This window comes from Branchiostoma lanceolatum, chromosome 16 (assembly GCF_035083965.1).
Source record: "Branchiostoma lanceolatum isolate klBraLanc5 chromosome 16, klBraLanc5.hap2, whole genome shotgun sequence".
Classification (NCBI taxonomy): domain Eukaryota; kingdom Metazoa; phylum Chordata; class Leptocardii; order Amphioxiformes; family Branchiostomatidae; genus Branchiostoma; species Branchiostoma lanceolatum.
In genome coordinates this window covers 4,633,415-4,660,261 of record NC_089737.1, presented here as the reverse complement: position 1 = coordinate 4,660,261, position 26,847 = coordinate 4,633,415, and the positions used below count along the sequence as shown (strand labels likewise).

Sequence of the window (26,847 nt, the reverse complement as noted above, 5' to 3'; positions counted from 1 at the left end):
CATAAAGAGAGAAGGTAGATGCTATTGATAAAAGAATGACATTATATTAGCATAAGTGTATAACTATAATGTATGACATAAATGTAACTGTCCTTGCAGAACCAACTTACCACTGCTCACAGCCCTGACACGGTTGACTACGTAGTAAGCTCCCAGGTCAACCTTCCACCAGCGGCTTGTTACTGCGCACTCTTCCCAAGAACCATCCACAGCCTTTTCGGGTCTGCCGTAGATACCGGTGGAACTCGTTGCTTTCTTTCCAAGGGCCAAATTAGCTTCTGCAGATGAATAGTGACCGAACGTCATGAAAAATATCATATGTATTTGGGTAGAAAGTTATTTTCGTTATAGAAGTAAGCAAGAGTTAGTGTCTGCCTTCAATCAGTTCGCTCATGTGCATGGTTTGGGGTACAACATATATCAAGTCAATTAAATTCAACTACTTAAAGTAAGAAGGGGGTATGAAGTGGACAGTACTATTTCACATAGGAAGAACGTCGTCATATTTTCACAACTTCAAGAGTCCCCGCTATCTTCTTGGTTTTAGAATACCTTGAACAAGATGCTGCGACGCACGCACTAAAAGTAAGCAAATCACACGTGCAAGGAGTTTCATATCAATATCATCATAAGCTCGTGTATACGGCATACGTAGGAGATTTTCTGGCAATGTTGCCTAGTTGCGTACATCTGGAAAGTGACAGCTCGGGTTTAGGCAATTGTGCTCTAACTTGAGATGGATTGTACAGTTCTTATTATGCATGATCACGCCGTCTTCAATGTCACCGAATGCATGTATGCTGATTAAAAATGAAAGAAAAAAAAATAGTCCTACGGCACAGTTGTCATTTGTATTATTATCAAATATATAATTATACTTGTATATATTCATTCATTTCTATGTCCAAAAGTTAATATTTTAACAACGATATGGGTGGCGCTGAATAGGAGGTCACTGGCAATTCTATGCACATAAGAAATAAAGCTTTATAAAACCTCAGAAAATTGAGTTTCTGACCTACGAAAAACAACGTCGACAACGCTGCCGTCAGCATGCCGCTTTTGATTTGCTATAACAGATCCGCGCTGGAGCGAATACGGACGGTACTTTATCAATCGACTCTTTGGCGGTTTTTGAATGATCATGATTTCGGTCGGCATTCACTTTGTGGCACTAACAGACTTTCATGCCGCAACACGAGCTGGATAGCAATAGATAGCAGCTATCCTTAATCAAGGAAAGAAGTACGAAAACACACAATCTCTCAATAAAGGACAGGTAAAATATTTAAATTCATGACCAACTTCTGAGGAGAGCGAAAATACACAAATGTCTTAAAAGTTAGAGCACGTTGTATAGCATGGAGAAAAATGTAAGGTACGTTGCTGACACTATCTTCCAACGTTTTACGGGTTGTGGCCCAGAGCGCGAAAGGTTCTTTTAACATTATAAATGCTACTCAAATATGGTCTTGATATGAATGATTATGTGTGCAAAACCATTTTCCAGCGGCAAGCGATGGGACGCTCTGAGTTAAAACGCCTAAAAAAGCATTTCAAATTAGGACATTCACAGTTATGTTTATTAGCCCTTGTTTAAAGGAGTCCTAAAGTCCAGAGGGGTGAGTTATATTACAATAGATAATAATTTTAGGAAGTAAAAATTAATAATTTTTACAGTATACGATGAAGTACCCACTAGTTACGTGCGCATCAAAAAGCATTTAATATTCTACCGAATTCCCCAGGGGACCCTCTATTTTCTGATTAATTAGATTAATTAACCTCAGCCTATGGTTTATTACAATGTGCCTAACAAGGCCTGACAAAAGTTAGATTACAAAAAGAATGTCAGGGTGGTTGAGAAAAACTCGTCTTGCTTTTTGTTCTTTTATATCTTATCAACAATTGCATGGCCTTCTTATTCTGCTTAACCACCCTCATTTATGAAAAAAAAAACATTCACGGTAAAAGATGTATGTTAACTAGGGGTGGGTACCGGTACATAAAATTCAGGTCCGGTCCAGGTCCAGGTCCAGAGGGTCAGGTCCAGGTCCGGACCTGTACCTGTACCTGATTATTGTAGTCTCGCAGTAGATCATATTTTGGAGAGCGAGACACACGTAAAACTCTCCAAACGTCATGTCTGGAACGATATAATTTCTTAGGTTTGCACTTTGTCTGAAAATTATAACTACACTCTCCTCGCCGTCTGTTTACTCATCCTTTGAGTGTTTCTAGATATGATTCACAGCTAACGTCTTCGACAAAGACTCGTTAAATCTGCTGTTTTGTATTTTCTTACTAGTGAGACCAGTTATGACCGACCTAAAGTTAGCAGCCCTTTCGGCAGCCGATTCCAGCAGCCGATTCAAAAGGCCATTCCAGCAGCCGATTCAGCTATAGGAAAGCTAGCAGCTGATTTGGAGGCACCATTACTCACTATATTTGCTGATTTATTTGATTCGTCGGGTTTTTCGAAGTGAATGTGGACAAAATAGATACAAGATCTCTTCTGTGAAGACTCGGGACTATACTTTGAAAGTCAGCTTACTTTAAATGGGAAAAAACACAGAAAAACAACAACAAATAACCATCAGAGCGACTCCTACTGGAAAATGTGTGAATTGCAGTTGAACTTAAACGCCTAGTAATTGTTGCTACCACCTTTTAGAGAAACACAAGTGAACGTGTCCCAATTAACCTACGGGATATAATTAACTCCCTCAAGAATGATGGCGTAATCAGGTATGGTCATTACTGCTAATACAATACCATGATATACAAAACAAATGACTTTCGGATTTCCGTCTTATAGCTACTGTACTGGACAGATGGCTTTTAGCTAATAAATTAGATTAGGCAGGTGAACTTGGAAGGCATAATATGATAGCTAACAATCTAGTGCTTCTTCTTGAAGTTTTAAAATTTGCCTGCCGGATTTAATTTACCTCCCACAGGGACACTAATTGAATACAAATCACTACGATCCCATGATTTCAGCTTTATAGCTACTGTACTAAACAGATGGCTTTAAGCTAATGAACGAAATTAGGCAGGTGAACTTGGATAGCATGATATAATAGCTAACATTCTAGTGCATCTTCTAAAAGTTTCAAAATTTACCTGCCTGATTTAATTAACCTCCCACAGGGACACTAATTGACTAGAAGAGACCACGATCTCAAGATTTCCGCTATATAGCTACTGTACTGAACAGATGGCTTTTAGCTAATAAATAAATTAGACAGGTGAACTTGGAAGGCATAATATGATAGCTAACAATCTAGTGCATCTTCTAAAAGTTTCAAAATTTACCTGCCAGATTTAATTTACCTCCCACAGGGACACTAATTGACTACAAGAGACCACGATCTCAAGATTTCCGCTTTATCGGTAATGTACTGAACAGATGGCTTTTAGCTAATAAACTAAATTAAGCAGGTGAACTTGGAAGGCATAATGGGATAGCTAACAATCTAGTGCATCTTCTAAAAGTTTCAAAATTTACCTGCCAGATTTAATTTACCTCCCACAGGGACACTAATTGACTACAAGAGACCACGATCTCAAGATTTCCGCTTTATCGGTAATGTACTGAACAGATGGCTTTTAGCTAATAAACTAAATTAAGCAGGTGAACTTGGAAGGCATAATGGGATAGCTAACAATCTAGTGCATCTTCTAAAAGTCTTAAAATTTACCTGCCAGATTTAATTAACCTCCCAAAGGGACACTAATTGACTAGAATAGACCACGATCTCAAGATTTCCGCTTTATAGCTACTGTACTGAACAGATGGCTTTTAGCTAATAAACGAAATTAGGCAGGTGAACTTGAAAGGCATAATATGATAGCTAACATTCTAGTGTGTCTTCTAAAAGTCTTAAAATTTACCTGCCGGATTTAATTTACCTCCCACAGGGACACTAATTGACTACAAGAGACTACGATCTCAGGATTTCCGCTTTATCGCTAATGTACTGAACAGATGGCTTTTAGCTAATAAACAAAATTAGGCAGGTGAACTTGGAAGGCTTAATATGATAGCTAACAATCTAGTGCATCTTCTAAGAGTTTTAAAATTTACCTGCAAGATTTAATTAACCTCCCACAGGGACACTAATTGACTACAAGAGACCACGATCTCAAGATTTCCGCTATATAGCTACTGTACTGAACAGATGGCTTTTAGCTAATGAACGAAATTAGGCAGGTGAACTTGGAAGACATCATCTGGTAGCTAACAATCTAGTACATGTTCCAAAAGTTTTAAAATTTACCTGCCAGATTTAATTAACCTCCCACAGGGAAATTAATTGTTTACAAGAGACTACGACCTCAAGATTTCCGCTTTATCGCTAATGTACTGTACAGGTGGCTTTAAGCTAATAAACTAAATTAGGCAGGTGAACTTGGAAGGCATAATGGGATAGCTAACAATCTAGTGCATCTTCTAAAAGTCTTCAAATTTACCTGCCTGATAATTAACCTCCAACAGGGACACTAATTGACTAGAATAGACCACGATCTCAAGATTTCCGCTTTATAGCTACTGTACTGAACAGATGACTTTCAGCTAATAAACTAAATTAGGCAGGTGAACTTGGAAGGGATAATAGGATAGCTAACAATCTAGTGCATCTTGTAGTGGTTTCAAAAGTTACCTGCCAGATTTAATTTACCTCCCACAGGGACACTAATTGACTAGAATAGACCACGATCTCAAGATTTCCGTCTTATACCTACTGTACTGAACAGATGGTTTTTAGCTAATAAACGAAATTAGGCAGGTGAACTTGGAAGGCATAATGGGATAGCTAACAATCTAGTACATCTTCTAAAAGTTTTAAAATTTACCTGCCAGATTTAATTAACCTCCTACATGGACACTAATTGACTAGAATAGACCACGATCTCAAGATTTCCGCTATATAGCTACTGTACTGAACAGTTAAGAGAAATGTTGAGATCGTAGTCTTTTGCAGTCAATTATTGTCCCTGTGGGAGGTTAATTAAATCTGGCAGGTAAAGTTTGAAACTTTAAGAATTTTAGAAGATACACTAGATTGTTAGCTATCATATTATGCCTTCCAAGTTAACCTGCCCAATTTAGTTTATTAGCTATAGCTTGAAGCCATCTGTTTAGTACAGTAGCTATATAGCGGAAATCTTGAGATCGTGGTCTCTTGTAGTCAATTAGTGTCCCTGTGGGAGGTTAATAAAATCCGGCAGGTAAAGTTTGAAACTTTTAGAAGATGCACTAGAATTTTAGCTATCATATTATGCCTTTCAAGTTTGCCTGCCTAATTTAATTTATTACCTAAAAGCCATCTGTTCAGTACAGTAACTATAAGACGGAAATCTTGAGTTCGTAGTCTCTTGTAGTCAATTAGTGTCCCTGTGGGAGATTAATTAAATCTGGCAGGTAAATTTTGAAACTTTAAGAAGATGCACTAGATTGTTAGCTTTCATATTATGCCTTCCAATTTCACCTGCCTAATTTAGTTTATTAGCTTAAAGCCATCTGTTTGGTACAGTAGCTATAAAACGGAAATGTTGAGATCACGGTGTTTTGTAGTCAATTAGTGTCCCAATGGGAGGTTAATTAAATCTGGCAGGTAAATTTTGAAACTTTAAGAAGATGCACTAGATTGTTAGCTTTCATATTATGCCTTCCAATTTCACCTGCCTAATTTAGTTTATTAGCTTAAAGCCATCTGTTTGGTACAGTAGCTATAAAACGGAAATGTTGAGATCACGGTGTTTTGTAGTCAATTAGTGTCCCAATGGGAGGTTAATTAAATCTGGCAGGTAAAGTTTGAAACTTTTAGAAGATGCACTAGATTGTTAGCTATCACATTATGCCTTCCAAGTTCACCTGCCTAATTTCGTTTATTAGCTTAAACCATCTGTTCAGTACATTAGCTATAAAGCGGAAATGTTGAGATCGTAGTGTCTTGTAGACAATTAGTGTCCCTGTGGGAGGATAATCAAATCTGGCATGTAAAGTTTGAAACTTTTAGAAGATGCATTAGATTGTAAGCTATCATATGATGCCTTCCAAGTTCACCTGCCTAATTTTGTTTATTACCTAAAAGCCATCTGTTCAGTACCATAGCTATAAAACGGAAATCTTGATATCGTAGTCACTTGTAGACAATTAGTGTCCCTGTGGGAGGTTAATCAAAACTGGCAAGTAAAGATTTAAACTTTAAGAAGATGTATTAGATTGTTAGCTATCATACTATGCCTTCCAATTTTACCTGCCTAATTTAGTTTATAACCTAAAAGCCATCTGTTCAGTACCGTAGCTATAAAACGGAAATCTTGATGGCATAGTCTCTTGTAGTCAATTAGTGTCCCTGTGGGAGGTTAATTAAATCTGGCAGGTAAAGTTTGAAAATTTAAGAAGATACATTAGATTGTTAGCTATCACATTATGCCTTCCAAGTTAACCTGCCTAATTTAGTTTATTAGCTTGAAGCCATTTGTTTAGTACAGTAGCTTTATAGCGGAAATCTTGAGATCGTGGTCTCTTGTAGTCAATTAGTGTCCCTTTGGGAGGTAAATTAAATCTGGCAGATAAAATTTGAAACTTTTACAATATGCACTAGATTGTTAGCTATCTCATTATGCCTTCCAAATTCACCTGCCTAATTTAGTTTATTAGCTAAAAGCCATCTGTTCAGTACAGTAGATATAACACGGAAATCTTGAGATTATAGTCTCTTGTACTCAATTAGTGTCCCTGTTGGAGGTTAATTAAATCTGGCAGGTAAATTTTGAAACTTTTATAAGATGCACTAGAATGTTAGCAATCATATTATGCCTTCCAAGTTCACCTGCCTAATTTCGATTTATAGCTAAAAGCCATCTGTTTAGTACAGTAGCTATACAGCGGAAATGTCGAGATCGTAGTCTTTTGCAGTCAATTATTGTCCCTGTGGGAGGTTAATTAAATCTGGCAGGTAAAGTTTGAAACTTTAAGAAGATGCACTAGATTGTTAGCTATCATATTATGGCTTCCAAGTTCACCTGCCTAATTTAGTTTATAACCTAAAAGCCATCTGTTCAGTACCGTAGCTATAAAACGGAAATCTTGATATCGTAGTCTCTTGTAGTCAATTAGTGTCCCTATGAGAGGTTAATTAAATCTGGCAGGTAAATTTTGAAACTTTTAGAAGATGCACTTGATTGTTAGCTATCATATTATGCCTTCCAAGTTTACCTGCCTAATTTTGTTTATTAGCTTAAAGCCATCTGTTTAGTACAGTAGCTAATGCGGAAATCTTGAGATCGTGGTGTTTTGTACTCAATTAGTGTCCCTGTGGGATGTTAATTAAATCTGGAAGGTAAAATTTGAAACTTTTAGAAGATGCACTAGATTGTTAGCTATCCCATTATGCCTTCCAAGATCACCTGCCTAATTTCGTTTATTAGCTAAAAGCCATCCGTTCAGTACAGTAGTTATAAAGCGGAAATCTTGAGATTATAGTCTCTTGTACTCAATTAGTGTCCCTATGGGAGGTAAATTAAATCTGGCAGGTAAACTTTGAAACTTTAAGAAGATGCACTAGATTGTTAGCTATCATATTATGCCTTCCAAGTTCACCTGCCTAATTTAGTTTATAACCTAAAAGCAATCTGTTCAGTACAGTAGTTATAAAGCGGAAATCTTGAGATCGTGGTCTCTTGTAGTCAATTAGTGACCCTATGAGAGGTTAATTAAATCTGGCAGGTAAATTTTGAAACTTTTAGAAGATGCACTAGATTGTTAGCTATCATATCATGCCTTCCAAGTTCACCTGCCTAATTTTGTTTATTAGCTTAAAGCCATCTGTTTAGTACAGTAGCTAAATAGCGGAAATCTTGAGATCGTGGTGTTTTGTACTCAGTTAGTGTCCCTGTGGGATGTTAATTAAATCTGGCAGGTAAAGTTTGAAACTTTTAGAAGATGCACTAGATTGTTAGCTATCATATTATGCCTTCCAAGATCACTTGCCTAATTTCGTTTATTAGCTAAAAGCCATCCGTTCAGTACAGCAGTTATAAAGCGGAAATCTTGAGATTATAGTCTCGTAGTCTCTTGTAGTCAATTAGTGTCCCTGTGGGAGGTAAATTAAATAATTCTTGAGGGAATTTAATCCCGCAGCTAAATTTGGACACGTTCACTTGTGTTTCTCTTAAAGGTGGTAGTCACAATTACCAGGCGTTTAAGTTTAACTGCAATTCACACATTTTCCAGTAGCTGTCGCTCTGATGGTTATTTGCTGTTGTTTTTCTGTGTTTTTTCCATTGAAAATAACCTGACTTTCAAAGTATAGACCCGAGTCTTCACGGAAGAGATCTTATATCTATTTTGTCCACATTCACGGCGAAAAACCCGATGAATCAAATAAATAATCAAATATAGTGAGTATCGGTGCATGTGAATCAACTGCTAGCTTTCCTATAGGCGAATCGGCTGCTGGAATGGGCTGTTGAATCGGCTGCTGGAATCGGCTGCCGAAAGGGCTGCTAACTTCAGGTCGGTCCAGTCCGCCTGCTGGTAGCCTGGTACTATGAATTTTCTAGTCGGTCCATAGGCCGGTCCACTGATTTTTTTTACGGACCGGTTTTCTTGGACCGGTCCATTAAGAAATACCGGTTTTGTACCGGTACACGGTACCGGTACCCACCCCTAATGTTAACACATAGGGAATACATGGGTAGGGTCTGCACGGGTTTAGCGAGTATCATATGGTTTTGAAAAACACACCTTTTGTAATTCACCACATTTAAGCAGAATTCTTTAAAAAGTCGGCTAATTATGTATTTATTGATACATAATCTTGTGGAAAATAACAACGCCTTCTGTAGTTTAGGACTCCTTTAAGTATTCTTTTACAAACAGACGTAAACAGACACCTTACCTTTTTCACAGTATGTACCAGTCCAGCTGACTTTGCAAGCACATGAGCCATCTGATCTTCCCGTGGTGCAGTCCCCGCGGTGTTGACAAACTGTGTCTGATTCAACGCGTTTCAGGTTTTGGCCTTCCATGTGGGGAGGGGAGCTGCACGTAGGGTCATCCGCAATCAAAGTGCGCAGAGATTCCGAAGTCAGTTGACGCTGAAAACTACAGTCACACCTCCAGGGGTTCCCAGCTAGCCGAAGGTCTCTACGTACGTCGTCAGTAATATATGATGATACCCCATCCGGAAGGGACGTTATACGATTATAAGATAGATCCAGCGATCTCAGAGTAAGATTTGATAACACTTCATCGGAGAGACTCGAGATTTCATTGTCGTCCAGATAAAGGTAGACCAAACTGGTCAGCTGTGAGAATACTCCATCCGCGAGATCAGCTAAATTGTTACCAGATAGATATAGCTGGTCGAGATTGGTGAGGTACGAGAAAACTCCAGCTGGAAGACTCGAGATGTGATTGCTTTTAAGGTAAAGGAGTGCCAAACTAATCAAATTTGAAAATATTCCATCCGGGAGGTGAGTTATGTGATTATCAGCTAGATCAAGCAACCACAGACGGGTGAGATTTGAGAAGACCCCGCCAGGGAGTACGCGGATGTCGTTGTTTGAAAGATCAAGGTGCCGCAGGCTGGTCAGGTTGGAGAAATCCGTATCAGTCAAGTTCTGTATGTTATTGTCATTCAGGTAGAGACGAGTTGCATTGACTGGTATGCTGATGGGAACAGCTTCGAGCCCCCGTGCATTGCAACGAACCCAACCGTCAGACGTACAGTCACATTTCTCCGGACAGGCGAAACCAATCGTGACGACCCACAAGAGACCGAAAACCCCGAGTGAAGCAGCTCGGCGCGTAAAACGACTTGTCTCCATTTTGCTGCTGATGCCCCTGCTGCAGACACAATAACACACAACCGTACAGCTTACATTATACAAATGATCATCACATATTGCTCGTAGAATTTCCTTGGCTGAGGGAGGTATTAACCTGGGGATAACATGTTGTCTTCCTGTTCCATAAAATGTAAATACATCAAAGTATGTGTAGAACTTTAAACCAGTAGTTTACTGATCCGTTAAAGTCATGTTTATTTATTCATATTCTTGCTCTCAGGTAAATTCATATGTCAGCATCTAGATGTAGTAAACCTTACAAAAGCTAGATCACACCTGTTTAACTTACCTGAATCCTCATCACTCATGCACAGCCTATTGTACTTGTGTATGCATCCTACCCAAATCATCATCACTCCTGCACACCCTAGTTTACATGTGTATGCATCCTAACTGAATCATCTCCACTCGTGCGCACCCTATTTTACTTGTGTATGCATCCTAACTGAATCCTCATCACTCATGCACACCCTAGTTTACTTGTGAATGCATCCTATCTGAATCCCCATCAGTCATGCGCACCCTAATTTACTTGTGTATGCATCCTACCTGAATCCCCATCACTCATGTGCACTCTAATTTACGTGTGTATGCATCCTACCTGAATCATCATTACTCATGCGCACCCTAATTTACTTGTGCATACATCCTATCTGAATCCTCATCACTTATGCACACCCTAGCTTACTTGTGTATGCATCCTACCTGAATCATCATCAGTCATGTGCACTCTAGTTTACAAGTGTATGCATCCTATCTGAATCTCCATCAGTCATGCACACCCCAGTTAACTTGTGTATGCATCCTACCTTAAATCGTGTAGACCCTTGATTATTTGTGTATGCATCCTACCTGAATCATCATCACTCATGCATACCCTAGTTTACTTGTGTATGCATCCTATCTAAATCATCATAAGTCATGAACACTCTAGTTTACTTGTGTATGCATCTTACCTGAATCCTCATCACTCATGTTTAACCTAGCTAACTTGTGTATGCATCCTACATAAATCCCCATTACGCATGTTCAACCTTACTCACTTGTGTGAGCATCCTTCCTAAATCCTCATCACTCATGTTCAACCTAGCTCACTTGTGTATGCATCCTACCTGAATCCTCATCACTCATGTTCAACCTAGCTCACTTGTGTATACATCCTACATAAATCCCCATTTCGCCTTTTCAACCTTACTCACTTGTAAATGCATCCTACCTTAATCCTCATCACTCATGTTCCACCTAGCTAACTTGTGTATGCATATTACCTAAATGGTCATCACTCAAGTTCAACCTAGCTTACTTGTGTATGCATCTTACCTAAATCCCCATCACTCATGCACACCCTAGTTTACTTGTGTATGCGTTTTATTTGAATCCCCCTCAGTCAGTCATACACACCCTAGTTTACTTGTGCATACATCCTATCTGAATCCTCATCACTCATGCACACCCTAGCTTACTTGTGTATGCATCCTACCTGAATCATCATCAGTCATGCATACCCTAGTTTACTATTGTATGCACCCTATCTGAATCTTCATCAGTCATGCACACCCTAGTTAACTTGTGTATGCATCCTACCTTAAATCGTGTAGACCCTTGATTATTTGTGTATGCATCCTACCTGAATCATCATCACTTATGCATATCCTAGTTTACTTGTGTATGCATCCTATCTAAATCATCATAAGTCATGAACACCCTAGTTTACTTGTGTATGCATCTTACCTAAATCCCCATCACTCATGCGCACCCTAGTTTACTTGTGTATGCATTTTATTTGAATCCCCCTCAGTCAGTCATACACACCCTAGTTTACTTGTGTATGCATCCTACTGAATCGTCATCACTCATACACACCCTAGTTTACTTGTGTATGCATCCTACTGAATCCTCATCACTCATGCACACCCTAGTATACTTGGGAATGCTTTTTACTTGAATCCCTATTAGTCATACACCCCCTAGTTTACTTGTGTATGCATTCTACCTGAATCGTCATCACTCATGTACACCCCAGTTTACTTGTATATGCATGCTACCTGAATCCTCATCACTCATGCACACCCTAGTTTACTTGTGTATGCATCCCACCTGAATCCTCATCACTCATGCACACCCTAGTTTACTTGTGTATGCAACCTACCTGAATCATCATCAGTCATGCACACACTAGTTTACTCGTGTTTGCATCCCACCTGAATCCCCATCACTCATGCGCACCCTAATTTACTTGTGTATACATCCTACCTGAATCCCCATCACTCATGCGCACCCTAATTTACTTGTGTATGCACCCTACCTGAATCATCATCAGTCATGCATACCCTAGTTAACTTGTGAATGCATCCTATCTGAATCCTCATCACTCATGCACACCCTAGCTTACTTGTGTATGCATCCTACCTGAATCATCATTACTCATGCGCACCCTAGTTTACTTGTGTTTGCATCCCACCTGAATCCCCATCACTCATGCGCACCCTAATTTACTTGTGTATACATCCTACCTGAATCCCCATCACTCATGCGCACCCTAATTTATTTGTGTATGCACCCTACCTGAATCATCATCAGTCATGCATACCCTAGTTAACTTGTGAATGCATCCTATCTGAATCCTCATCACTCATGCACACCCTAGCTTACTTGTGTATGCACCCTACCTGAACCATCATCAGTCATGCAAACCCTATTCTACTTGTGTATGCATCCTATCTGAATCCTCATCACTCATGCACCCCCTTGTTTACTTGTGTATGCATCTTACCTAATTCCTCATCACTCATGTTCAACCTAGCTCACTCGTGTATTCTTCCTACCTAAATCCTCATCACTCATGTTCAACCTAGTTTATTTGTGCATGCATCCTACCTTAATCCTCATCACTCATGTTCAGCCTAGCTCGCTTGTGTATGCATCCTACCTTAATCCTCATAAATCATGTTCAACCTAGCTCACTTGTGTATGCATCCTACCTAAATCCTAATCACTCGTGTTCAGCCTAGCTCACTTGTGTATGCATCCTACCTAAATCCTAATCACTCGCGTTCAGCCTAGCTGACTTGTGTATGCATCCTACCTAAATTCTCATCACTCATGTTCAACCTAGCTGACTTGTGTAACATCCTACATAAATTCCCATCACTCAAGTTTGACCTAGCTCACTTGTGTATGCATCTTACCTAAATCCTCATCCCTTTTATTCAACCTAGCTCACTTGTGTATGCATCCTACCTGAATCCCCATCACTCATGCACACCCTAGTTTACTTGTGTATGTATTTTACCTGAATCCCCGTCAGTTAGCCATACACACCCTAGTTTACTTGTGTATGCATCCTACTGAATCCTCATCACTCATGCATACCCTAGTTTACTTGTGTATGCATTCTACTTGAACACCCATTAGTCATACACACCCTAGTTTACTCGTGTATGCATCCTTCCTCAATCCTCATCACTCATGATCAACCTTAGTAGGTCACTGTGTATGCATTCTACCTGAATGTTCATCATTCTTGTTTAACCTAGCTGACTTGTGTGAGCATCCGACCTAAATCCTTATCACTCATGTTCAAAATAACTCACTTGTGTATATATCCTATCTACATCATCATCACTCACGTTCAACCTAGCTGACTTGTGTATGCTTCCTACCTAAATCCCCATCACTCATGTTCAACCTTGCTGACTTGTGTATGCATTGTATTTGAATACTCATCACTCATGTTCAACCTAGCTCACTTGTGTATGCATCCTACCTGAATGCTCATCACTCATGCAGACCTTAGTCTACTTGTGTATGCATCCTTAGGCTATCTAAATAATCATCAGTCATGGACACCCTACTTTACTTGTGTATGCATCCTATCTGGATAATCATCACTCCTGCACACCCTAGTTTACTTGTGTATGCATCCTACCTGAATCGTCATCACTCATGTTCACCCTAGTTTACTTGTGTATGCATTCTACCTGAATCTTCATCACTCATGCATACCCTAGTTTACTTTTGTATGCATTCTTCCTAAATCCTCATCACTCATGTTCAACCGAGCTCACTTGTGTATGCATGCTACCTAAATCCTCATCACTCATGTTAGACCTAGCTCACTTTTGTATGCATCCTACTTGAATCCTCATCACTCATGTTCAACCTTACTTACTTGTGTATGCATCCCACCTAAATCTTCATGACTCATGCTTTACGGGAAGCGAACGAGATTGCGCGGAACTGGACAGAGATGAACGGTGACAAGCTTTGATGATGGCCAGGAGCCTTCCTGATGCCCGACCGTCGTTCGCCGGGCATTCGACAGGGACCCTACAACTGCCCCAGCTGTGATAAGCAAGCGGTACCCTGTCGGACCCCACAGGGGCCACTACAAGGCACCGTCAGAGCAACTGACGGGTACCTGCCGGAGACCGACCAATGAAGGTGACAACATTTTACAAAAATGCCACCGAGTGGCTGCCGGAGCACCCCGGGACCCATGTAGGGCAGCGGGAAGGAAACTTCTGTCTCATCTGTAAGGTAGTTCGCCTGGTCTGTAGCCAAAGAAAAAACACCTGTCTCACCTAGGCGCTTGTAAGGTACCTAACCTGGTCCCTAGTCAAAGAAAACACACTTGTCTCACCTGTAATGCTTTGGTTATAATTGCGCCGGTGCCCGTCGGGGATGTAACCCCGGCCGGGCTCTGACGTCCGGGGGGCACCGACTGTCATGGTCACAATTAAAAGTTTCTTTCACGCTGCCCTGCAGGGGTCCCGGGGTGCTCCGGTCGGCACTGGTGGCATTTTTATAAAATCTTGTCACCTTCATTGGTCGGTCTCCGGTAGGAACCCGTCAGTTGCTCTGACGATGTCTTATAGTGACCCCTTGAGGGTCCGACAAGGTACCGCGTGCTTTTCACATCCAGATGGGGCAGTTGTAGGGACCCTGGCGAATGTCCCGCGAAAGACGGTCGGGCATCAGGCAAGCTCCTCGTGGGCACTCTCGGGGGTCTATAAAACTGCGGCACTGGAGCTCAAAAAGAAACACGATATACGAAGTTTACGCCTTAGTTCTGCTCACCTGATCTGTAACGTCACACACTTGACCCGGTCTTAAGAAGTAAACACACTAGCTCTGTGCACTCGGTTTGTTTCAAAATATAACAATTCTTAATTCTATACTCTTTGGCGATGACACCAACCAAGTCCTTGCACCTACATTTCCCTTTCCCACAAAAACTTTGATTCTCTTATACAACTGGCCAAGAAAATTATATAATGTCCTTGAACTGGCCAACCAAGATATGTGGAAAGTACATGGTTTGAAGCAAATAAGTTCCAAACAAAGTCTTCAAAGACAGATTGCCTTATTTTCTGAAGTAAAAATCTAAGTTATGATATCCTTAAGGCCAAAATGTCCCTAATAGACAAGAGAAACAGACCAACGTTTTGGGGTAATAATAGCTGAAAAATTAAACTCGAAAGCCCAATCTCTGCTATAAGTTTTAAAAAAAAAATGCTGAAATAATTGATGTTATTGTGAAAATCTAATACATCAACCCTTAAAATATTCTCACAACTAAATAATATGCAACCGTCGACGTCTTATATACTTACTGTAACATTATTTGGGGATGCGCCTACCGAACAATTCTACATCCTCTTATAACTCTCCAAAAGAAATTCACAAGACAAGGATAGCAACTGCTTCTGACTTTCACTGAGACAAAATACTAGATATCCACGATATCAATAAATATACAAACAATCACATTTTCTGGCGTTTGAAAGTGCCATTAAGACCCATCATAGCCCACTGTTGTAGTAAGGAAAGAAAGAAAGGAAAGGAACATGTAGTAGTCACATGTTAAGTTATTATCTAACTTTTATCTATACTATCAATTATTTGATTATCATTATCTATAGTTATCGTAGTTTATGTATAATTTTGCTATATTATTTATAATTCATAATCAAGTTTGAGAAGTATAGACCAGGAGGGCCTAGTATAAGCAAGGACATTATATATAATGTCCTTCGTATAAGCTATATTATTTTTTTCCTCCACCTCGACCTGTTTTTATATATTGTTTATCGTATTATGTATTATAGATTTTCTTGTTGTGCAAATTGATAAACAAACAAACAAACAAACAAACAAGCGAGCAAACAGACAAATAATTACTTGTCCCGGTGGACTGCCGGCACCCGTAGGGGTACCTCGCGGTGTTCTCACGTCGAGGTCACGGCGGCGTTTTGTCCGCGGGGCCCGGGTAGAATTTAAGTCAGAACTAAATTTGTGACGGGTCCCCGCCGGGCCCCAAAATAGCCCGGTAGCCGCAGGGTGCCCCACGGGGCCACGTAGGGCTCACGGCAGGAAGTGCATAAAAACGGCCCGGGAACTACCCGGCAGGGCCCCTTTTTCCAATTGTGACCGAAGCATAAGGTACGTTGCCTGGTGTCTAGTCCAAGAAAACGAGATCTCGAAATACTCCATACGGTGTGCAACGTGGCTTGAAAACAATGGCAGAGTCGTTACGCAGAAAATCTGTAAATGGGTCCACTAAGAGTACTTTGTCGCGATATATCTTACTTCTGACTGCTGTCAAGTTATCAAAAATAGTTCGTTGAGGTGTTTCAACTCTTCTAGAGCACAAAGATACATCTTGCATTTCTGATTAGATCTACAAGGGCTACACTATGGCTTTTTGACTTTTGAAATCGTACTGCTCATTTCGACGTACTACACTCGTCAAAAATTAACCACATACCAAATATCAACACTCTTGAGCCATGCTGTTTACATACACCAACGCACGCACCAAACCGCGAGACATTTGCATAGGAGCATTTTCAAATCTCTCTGCACAGTTTCTACTATTTGCAGCAACCTTGGGAGACTACATGACATTGTATTGGCAGAAGTCGTTGCCTGCTAGTCCATCTACGTCAACCGAACAGACAAAAATAAAAATAAAAACATGTGCATTGTTGTGTAAATCTATTACACATAGTACACAATGTCAAAGGTTTGTATGGTTTTACTAGCTATTTGCATATGGCTATTGTAGTACGTATACGAGTGTCAGTACATCGAAAACATGCCATAATCTGCTGTCATGTTGCGCTGTTAAGTGGTTTATTTCCGCAAAAGGCTGATTCAGTTTGTGCAAACGTTGCCTAGGCCTTTATACCAGGAGTTAATAATCCGGTGATCACCAAATGATTTCTGATTTTATACTCAGGATGTTCTTTGAGGGGTCTCATATTTGATATGCTGGTAGAACTTAATGAGACCTCAAAATGATTCGATTGTAAGTTCTCTAGCGACTAATACTGGAGTGGAGCTTCCTGCTTTGATATCTCGTGTTCTGGACAAGCTATGGTAATGGTTGTTAATGAGTGCCTCTTGGGGAGGAGAGTTAACTTTGCCGCGATATATCTTACTTCTGACTGCGGTCTAGTTATCAAAAATATTGCGTCGAGGTGTTTCAACTCTTTCGGAGCACAAAGCTTTACTTATTACTTTACTTACTAAAGATACATCTTGTATTCGGATTCGACCTCTGTTCTGACGTAACTCTGGCCGACTTAGATTCGTACGGGGTATTATTCAGTCTATCTTCCCGATCTTTAGAACAAAGGTGGCACAGTGAGATTTCGTATTTCTGGGTCTGCAGTGCTGGTTTTGGACTCAAGTGTGTTATTTTGTACGAAACACATGAATTCTTAAGCAAACTCTCAATTCAACCTTTGATGTCATTATTTATGCAAATTTGTGAAAGCATCGAATTACGCAAAGATGTTTTCATGGGCCATATTTATCATCGCCTCTTGTATCTCGGCTTTGCTTTCCCCAATAGCCCCAGGGTGGCTAAAACAACATAAACTATGTCAGTGCTACCAAAATCCAAGTATAATTTCTTTATATCATGTACATTTCCAAAAATAATCTAAATCCAAAATTACATTTTGGTACCTCCCCTTTCAAATATTGCACTTTGCGCAGGCACAAAATAGCGCTTCCCATAGTTTAAGAAGCTCAACATTTCTCACCCAATAGCACAGACCAATACTTCTCACAAAGCTAGAACGATATCAAGAGAAATATATACATAAGCTAAGAAAAGTAGACTTAAAAGTGATAGTTTAAAATGGCCACCTCCCCACCCCAAACATTGCAACATGAGTCACTTTTCATCAACTCAAACTTGCACTTGTAATGGCCCTGCAGGCCTCAAATTTCACACACTGTATGGCATTATGCTATGTACTACTAAGCTATAGAAAAGATATACTTATTGTTTACAAAACCTGCAGATATACACATTGAAATGGCACTTTTCACAAATCGACCCCTCCCCAACCAGGCCTGAACAATGTAACATGAGCCACTTTTGACGAACTCAAAACAGCACTTCTAATGGCCCTGCAGGCCCAAAATTTCACACACTGTGCATTATGCTATGTCCTACTAAGCTATTGAAAATATAGACTTATTGTTTACAAAACCTGAGGCATATATACAAATTGAAATGGCACTTTTCACAAATCGACCCCCTCCCCACCCTGAACAATGTAACATGAGCCACATTTGACAAACTCAAAATAACACTTATAATGGCCCTGGAGGCCCAAAATTTTACTCAAAGTGAGGCATTATGCTATATTCTACCAACACATTGTTAAAATAGACTTATAGTATAAAAAAAACGAGGAAGGTACACTTTGAAATAGTACTTTTTATAAACCACCCCCCTCCCCACCACAAATAATGAAACATGTCACAGCGCCCCTCCCCTCCCCTCCCCTCCCCTCGACTCCGCTCCCCTCCCCTCCCCTCCCCTCCCCACTACAAATAATGAAACATGTCATGGCCGCAGCAACGCATACCAAATGTCAAAGGTTTTTTTGGTTTAATTATCATGGTTATTGTAGTACGCGTGGCAGGGCATGTAATAGTCTGCTGTCATGTTCCGGTTCTCGTTGGTTTATTTTCGCAGAAGGTGGATTCAGTTTTTGCATGGAGACGTAGAGAGACAGAGTGAAGTATGTTGCAATTGGTCTCAAATGTTACCTTACCACTATCAGTAGTTCATAATCTGAATGTGATCTCAAAACGTTTTCTGCAAAGTGTAAATTGAAGGTGGGCATTTCAAACCCTGTTCAGCTACATGGTGGCCAGGACAATGCTTACTTCCATTTTGTACCTTGAACAAGCAGATACATGTTTGTACAACATGTATAGAAATATGCTGCATTTCTAAGACTATACTTTTCTTCTTCCTATTGTAACAGGATGTAACCTAGACATTGTTTAATGGTTTTCAACTAACTCTGTTCCCTGTTTAACTCACATTTGTGCTACATATTGCTGTTCCAGACAAGGATTGTGGACAGGATCAGAAGCGGGGCGTTGTGGTGTTCTGAGCTGGTGTGGGCCGAAGTACGAACACAACAGTTATTTCGTATACTCAGAAAGTTGATCGATCAAATGTAACTTGTTACTACTTTTGCTAAATAAAAATGGACATTGATCTTATAATCAGATAAGAGTCGCAATTGCCATGTTAGCTTATTTGAGTCAAATATTATTGTCTAAAAGTCTTCGGTCTGGGTAATACCCATGCAGGTTAAATTGGATTTTTACCTTGGCTGACAATATTAGGTTTTCGATTGAGTGTGTCTGTTTGTGCTTGCTACGGTGATGGAGCGTTGTACCCTGGAAAGACGTCTCCCTTATCTATACGCCCTCATAAGAAAAAAAAAAAAATTAAAAAAACAGTATGCGTACATGAGGGGCTCCTCGGGAAACCAACTATCTTGTGCGCATGCCGGTGCAAACTTGGCTTACAGCGTTGGATTCTAAGAAGCCAGCTCTTATCATAGCTCTGTTTGATCGATAGCTCTGTTACCTATGCATAGCCCCGTTTCATAGCTCTGTTTGATGCACTTTGCGCCGGCATAAAATAGCGCCTCCCATTGTTTAAGAAACTCAACATTTCTCACACAATAGCACAGACCAATACATGTCACAAAGCTAGAATGACATCAAGACAAAGATATACATAAGCTAAGAAAGGTAGACTTAAAAGTGATAGTTTAAAATGCCCCCCTCCCCACCCCAAACATTGCAACATGAGTCACTTTTTATCATCACAAATTGCACTTAAAATGGCCCTGCAGGCCCAAAATTTCACACACTGTATGGCATTATGCTATGTCCTACTAAGCTATTGAAGATATAGACTTATTGTTTACAAAACCTGAGGCATATATACAAATTGAAATGGCACTTTTCACAAATCGACCCCCTCCCCACCCTGAACAATGTAACATAAGCCACATTTGACAAACTCAAAATAGCACTTCTAATGGCCCCAGAGGCCCAAAATTTTACTCAAAGTGAGGCATTATGCTATATTCTACCAACACATTGTTAAAATAGACTTATAGTATACAAAAACTGAGGAAGGTATACTTTGAAATAGTACTTTTTATAAACCGCCCCCCTCCCCACCACTAATAATGAAACATGTCATTACAGGCCGCAGCAACGCATACCAAATGTCAAAGGTTTTTCTGGTTCGATTATCATCATGGTTATTGTAGTACGAGTGACAGGGCATGTAATAATCTGCTGTCATGTTCCGGTTCTCGTTGGTTTATTTTCGCCGAAAGTGGATTCAGTTTTTGCATGGGGACGTAAAGAGACAGAGTGAAGTATGTTGCAATTGTTTGCAAATGTCACCTTACTACTATCAGTAGCTCATAATCTGGATGTGATCTCAAAACGTTTTCTGCAAAGTGTAAATTAAAGGTGGGCATTTCAAACCCTGTTCAGCTACATGGTGGCCAGGACAATGCTTACTTCCATTTGTACCTTCAACAAGCAGATACATGTTTGTACAACATGTATAGACAAATCCTGCACTTTTAAGACCATACTTTACTTCTGCCTATCGTAACAGGGTTTAACCTAGACATTGTTTAATGGTTTTCAACTAACTCTGTTCCCTGTTTTAACTCACCTTAATGTGCTGCTGTTCCAGACAAGAAGTGCAGACAGGATCAGAAGCGGGGCGTAGTGGTGTTCTGAGCTGGTGTGGGCTGAAGTACGAACACAACAGTTATTTCGTATACTCAGAAAGTTGATCGATCAAATGTAACTTGGTACCACATTTGCTAAATAAAAATGGACATTGATCTTATAATCAGATAAGAGTTGCAATTGCCATGTTAGCTTATTTGAGTCAAATATTCTTGTCTAAAAGTCTTCGGTCTGGGTAATACCCATGCAGGTCAAATTGGATTTTTACCTTGGCTGACAATATTATGTTTTCGATTGAGTGTGTCTGTTTGTGCTAGCTACGGTGATGGAGCGTTGTATCCTGGAAAGACTTCTCCCTTATCTATACGCCCTCATAAAAAGAAAAAAAACAAGAAAAAAAACAGTATGCGTACATGAGGGGCTCCTCGGGAAACCAACTATCTTGTGCGCATGCCGGTGCAAACTTGGCTTACAGCGTTGGATTCTAAGAAGCCAGCACTTATCATAGCTCTGTTTGATCGATAGCTCTGTTACCTATGCATAGCCCCGTTTCATAGCTCTGTTTGATGCACTTTGCGCCGGCACAAAATAGCGCATCTCATTGTTTAAGAAACTCAACATTTCTCACACAATAGCACAGACCAATACATGTCACAAAGCTAGAACGACATCAAGACAAAAATATACATAAGCTAAGAAAAGTAGACTTAAAAGTGATAGTTTTAAATGCCCCCCTCCCACCCCAAACATTGAAACATGAGTCACTTTTCATCAACATAAATTGCACTTGTAATGGCCCTGTAGGCCCCAAATTTCACACACAATATGGCCTTATGCTATATCCTACTAAGCTATTGAAAAGATAGACTTATTGTTTACAAAACCTGGGGAATTCGAATACATCTAAATTGAAATGGCACTTTTCACAAATCGACCCCCTCCCCACCCTGAACAATGCAACATGAGCTACTTTTGACAAACTCAAAATAGCACTTCTAATGGCCCTATAGGGGCCCCAAATTTCACTCGCAGTATGGCATTTTGATATATACTACTAAGATATTGCAAAAATAGACTTATAGTATACAAAACCTGAGGTAGGTACACTTTTAATGGTACTTTTTATAAACCGCCCCCCTCCCCACCACAAATAATGAAACATGTCATGGCCGCAGCTACGCTTACCAAATGTCAAAGGTTTTTCTGGTTTAATTATCATGGTTATTGCAGTATGAGTGGCAGGGTATGTCATAGTCTACTGTCATGTTCCGGTTCTCGTTGGTTTATTTTCGCAGAAGGTGGATTCAGTTTTTGCACGGGGATGTAGAGAGACAGAGTGAAGTATGTTGCAATTGGTCGCAAATGTTACCTTACTACTACGTGTATCAGTAGTTCATAATCTGAATGTGATCTCAAAACGTTTTCTGCAAATTTTAAATTGAAGGGGGGGGGGGGTTATTTGAAACCCTGTTCAGCTACATTGTGGCCAGGACAATGCTTACTAAAGTACTTCCATTTGTACCTTGAACAAGCAGATACATGTTTTTACAACATGTATAGACATATCCTGCAATTTTAAGACCATGCTTTACTTCTTCCTATTGTAACAGGATGTAACCTAGACATTGTTTAATGATTTTCAACTAACTCTTTACTCTGTTTTAACTCACCTTTGTGCTACATATTGCTGTTCCAGACAAGGATTGTAGACAGGATCAGAAGCGGGGTGTAGTGGTGTTCTGAGCTGGTGTGGGCTGAAGTACGAACACAACAGTTACGTTGTATACTCAGAAAGTTGATCGATCAAATGTAACTTTTTACTGCTTTTGCTAAATAGAAATGGACCATGATCTTATAATCAGATAAGAGTTACAATTGCCACGTTAGCTCATTTGAGTAAAATATGCTTGTCTAAAAGTCTTCGATCTGGGTAATTGAATTTTTTTATCCATGCAGGTCAAATTGGATTTTACCTTGGCTGAGAAGATTATGTTTTCGATTGAGTGTGTCTGTTTGTGCTAGCTACGGTGATGGAGCGTTGTATCCTGGAAAGACTTCTCCCTCATCTATACGCCGTCATGAAAAACAGTATGCGTACATGAGGGGCTACTCGACAACCAACGATCTTGTGCGCATACCGGTACAAACATGGCTTACAGCGTTGGATTCTAAGAAGCCAGGCTGAGCCCTTATCATAGCTCTGTTTACCGACCTGTCGAAAACCTTCCGTTCAATACCAAAGTTGATTCAATAATTGCATGGGGACGCAGAGAGCTGTGTGAAATATGTTGCCTAAATTGGTCGAAGATTTTACCTACTACTGGTAATTCATTATCGGAATGTGATCTTAAAATGTTCTCGGCAAAATACTAGATTGAAGGTGGGTATTTCAAACCCTGTTTCCAAGTTGTGGCAAGGTCAATGCTTAGTTCTGAATCAATATATAACTTGAACAGGCAACGACATGTACATACATATCTTATCTTTTTGTTACATTGCTTTACTTCTGCCTACTGAAGCTGGATATGACCCAGACAAGATTAGAATGACGATTTTCAAAAAAAACTTTGTTATAACTCACCTTTGTGCTGCAACTGGCTCTTATAGACAAAAAATGTAGGCTGGACAGGAGCAGGGTATAGTGCACACTGGTTCTGAGCTGTTTTGGGAGAAAGTGCGGACAAAAGTCGATCGATCAAATGAGTCATATTATTCCCCATTGAGCTCATTTTGCTAAATAAACAAAGTCAAACTTATTTTGCTGATTATGATGCAAGTAAAAATCTCAATACTACCTGTTCGTTTTCTCCTATTGTTCAAACATATTTGGCCCTGCTTTTCTAATGCTCCCATGTCTTGGGAATACTTTTTGGTGAAACAATTGAAATCAGGCTCGACCCCCACCCCGCCCCAAAAATTACTTGTAGGTTACAGGTCAGCAAAATGTGCTCCAGAATGCCACGGACTGGCCATTTCCGGTATTTTCTCACAAATTGTCATGTCGCTGGGGTACAAAGGGTGCTTAGTGATATTGCATAATGTATATCTATATTTTAGAAAAAGTTTTCTTTTAAATGATTGTATTACTGTTAGTTACAAAGAGACTGAATGCCACTTTATCTTTATCTAATTATAGAGATAAGATGTTGCTCAAGCTAGGTACACGGTTGGCCGGAAGTTGTTTTATAATTTTTAGATATGATGTATGTAAAAGTATGAACTATAACTTTACTGAAAATCAATCAAATTAAACTGCCCGTGAAGGAGGTATTTATTGATCGTCAAAGAAACGCTTTTTGTCAAGTTTGAAAATTTACGAAAACAAGTCATACTCAAACCTCTGCTGTATCTCATTACAGATATATTTAGAGCTAAACTACCTACCATCTTGTTTTTATCAAGATATAAGTAACAACATAGGTTAGACTGAATAGAATATTTGTCAAGCCTGTAGGAGTTACAAAAGTCCAAAGGTGATTTGTTTGAGACTAAGGCAATTACACCAGACGAAAGTCCGCCATTTTGAAAAATGGCCATTGCCGTCGCAACTGGTAACCACAAAGCTAAAGCTAAAACGTTTTGTAAGTTTGAGCCAAGGCCCTAACACCAAACAAAATCTATTTTTTGGGGGCCAACTTTTTGTAAGTTTTCTTGGTTTTTACAGACATCGTCTCTTAACATACTTGTGTAGCGTAGATTTGGAAATGGACTTTGTAACAAACCTAACTTGTACTCATTCTGCAATCGATTTTGCGTATGTTTTCATTGCTCTGTAACTATTGTTCGTTCCAGTATGGTAATCCAAGGCTAATTTGTGAACGTGCATGGTAAATCGTGTTGTGAACGAACAGCTCTGATTGGATCAAATAGTCACGTGGTCATGCGCTTATCAGGTGAAATCTTACCGTCATCCTTTCCGACATTTGTAAAATACAGCCGATATGCTGATTTTGGTCGCCACTCCTTAGAATTATGCAACCTACGTCGTATTATTTGTTGGTAGAAGGACACGCCGGGCACAAACTGTTCGCCTACCAAACTATCCTGTAACATCAGCGTGCCATGATAAATCTATGGCAATTATGGCCTTACGTTCTTGTAGAAAAGATCAAAATACATTGTCAACCGTACACACCTCTTTTGTCAAGTTGCGTTGTTGTCAGCACCTCTTAATATGAAGGAAAGCGGCCTTCTTTGTGTATAACGAGACCTTTTGAATTCTAACCTATGGCCACACTTCACTAACGGTCTCACCTCGCGACTGGCACCAGCGAAAGAGGAAGTGTCCAGGTGTACCGGAACTTTTAACGTGTAGGGCATTTGGGCAGGGGGATTTCCCTTTTTCTGGATCTTTCCATTGGCCAAACGTAGGGGTGAAAAAATTAAACTATATTTTTTGATAAAATTTTTTAACTAGTTTAGGGTTCCAAAAGAGCAGCAATGTCTTGTTCTATCAACTTCATCTTTTAGTGTTTTCAGACTATATGATCTGACACTGATGGATTTATACTAGAGTGACGTCATGTATTTTCAATCCTGTCATTGAAAACAGAACTGCACTTTGAACACAATGCACTGAGTGGACCTATTTTGTCAAAATGTCTTGGGGCACTTCAGCAACATATTTTCCTTCTAAATTTATATTTGGCGTCTATAAAATATATCCTTTTTTAAAGTGTTGGAGAATTATTATTTGTAAGACTCTATGGCCACCCATGAGAGATTATAACCTAAAAATGCCAAAACATTCCTCTTACATTGATTAAGCAATGTACAGGTAACAATCAGCGAAAAAAGTGAAAAGGGAGATTTTACTAAACAAAACATTTTGGGTTCATTTTTGACCCCGTTCGGTCATTTTAGTCGCAAAAAGGTTCAGGTGTTTGAGGGTTAAAAACTGTGAACTTTCAAAAAATGCAAGGCCAATCGGCAGTTGGGCAGTGTGGACCACACATGTAACTGCCCAGTGGGGTGCCCGTTTACAGTTCACCACAGTTTTGGTAGAGCCTACTTGTCAGAGTTCTAGCAGTTTTGAAGGGGGAAAAGACACTTTATCATTGCCCTACAAACTTGGCTAAATTCATCATTATTTTTTATCCTCATGCAAAAAGATATGAGTGTATCCAGAGAAGAAGATTCTAAACATCAGCTGGTTATCCACTGAAGTGTGTGAATTGCTAAGTAATTAGCCTAACCAGGGGTCCATTTTTTGCATAATATTTCTCGATGTTCCTCTCTTGGTTACATAAATCACATGGTTGTATAGACCTATCGTGGAAAGCATGTGATATTTATACAATTTCTTAATTCATTTTGCAGATTTGATCTAGCTATACTTGTATCTGCCACCAAAAGGTTAAAATCACAGGTGGTCCAGAACACACCAAACGGAAATTCTGCTGCAGTACCACGGACAGACGCCAAAGGGTTAAAAAATCTAATCACTTTCAGTTTTTGTTACAATGTACCAACACATCAAATATAAAACCAATCCAGTCAGCCTTTCTCGACTTGTCTTGGGGACCAGCTCACACACACACACACACACACACACACACACACACACACACACACACACACACACACGCACCCATACACACCCATACACACCCATACACACATAAACAAACTCTGCCCAAAATATAACACTGGCGAAGGTAATAAAAAATTAAATTGGCAAGTGCATCGTAGTTATACATAAATATGTAGTTGTATATATCCATGCTTCTCTTAATCAAACAATTTCCGTCCATGCGTAGTTACTTTCAAACCTATGATGTTTCTTCAAATTGAAAAAATCAGCAACTTTTTCAGACAAATTTGTAACAACATAATTACAAACCAGTAACAAACGTCACCCATTGATGACAAGAAAATTGTACAATCCGTTCATGCGTAGGTGCACGTGGTGCCTGCTTCTTTCCTCAATTA

General features: G+C 39.7%; 1 protein-coding gene across 3 annotated transcripts; it reads right to left on the bottom strand.

Moving 5' to 3' along the window:
- Positions 1-9: 9 nt before the first annotated feature.
- LOC136422009 (chondroadherin-like) lies at positions 10-25,233 on the bottom strand. Of its 3 annotated transcripts, none has more exons than XM_066409616.1 (4): positions 25,171-25,233; positions 22,587-22,670; positions 8,916-9,865; positions 10-278 (listed from the first exon to the last, which is right to left on the bottom strand). In XM_066409616.1, the coding sequence occupies exons 3-4, from the start codon at positions 9,844-9,846 to the stop codon at positions 64-66; spliced, it is 1,146 nt and encodes a 381-aa protein (XP_066265713.1). In that variant the 5' UTR covers positions 9,847-9,865; positions 22,587-22,670; positions 25,171-25,233; the 3' UTR covers positions 10-63. The 3 variants fall into 3 exon arrangements, with proteins under 3 accessions (XP_066265713.1, XP_066265711.1, XP_066265712.1); XM_066409614.1 differs by having other exon boundaries at positions 25,052-25,226; XM_066409615.1 differs by lacking the exon at positions 25,171-25,233 and adding an exon at positions 22,890-22,973.
- Between the last annotated feature and the right edge of the window lie 1,614 nt (positions 25,234-26,847).

What these genes read in the sequence shown, in the direction of transcription:
- LOC136422009 (XM_066409616.1), bottom strand. Translation starts at nt 9,846, where the DNA reads ATGGAGACAAGTCGTTTTACGCGCCGAGCTGCTTCACTCGGGGTTTTC. An exon ending in TGGTACATACTGTGAAAAAG is followed by an intron (nt 279 to 8,915) that starts GTAAGGTGTCTG and finishes ATTCATCTGCAG; the next exon opens with AAGCTAATTTGGCCCTTGGA.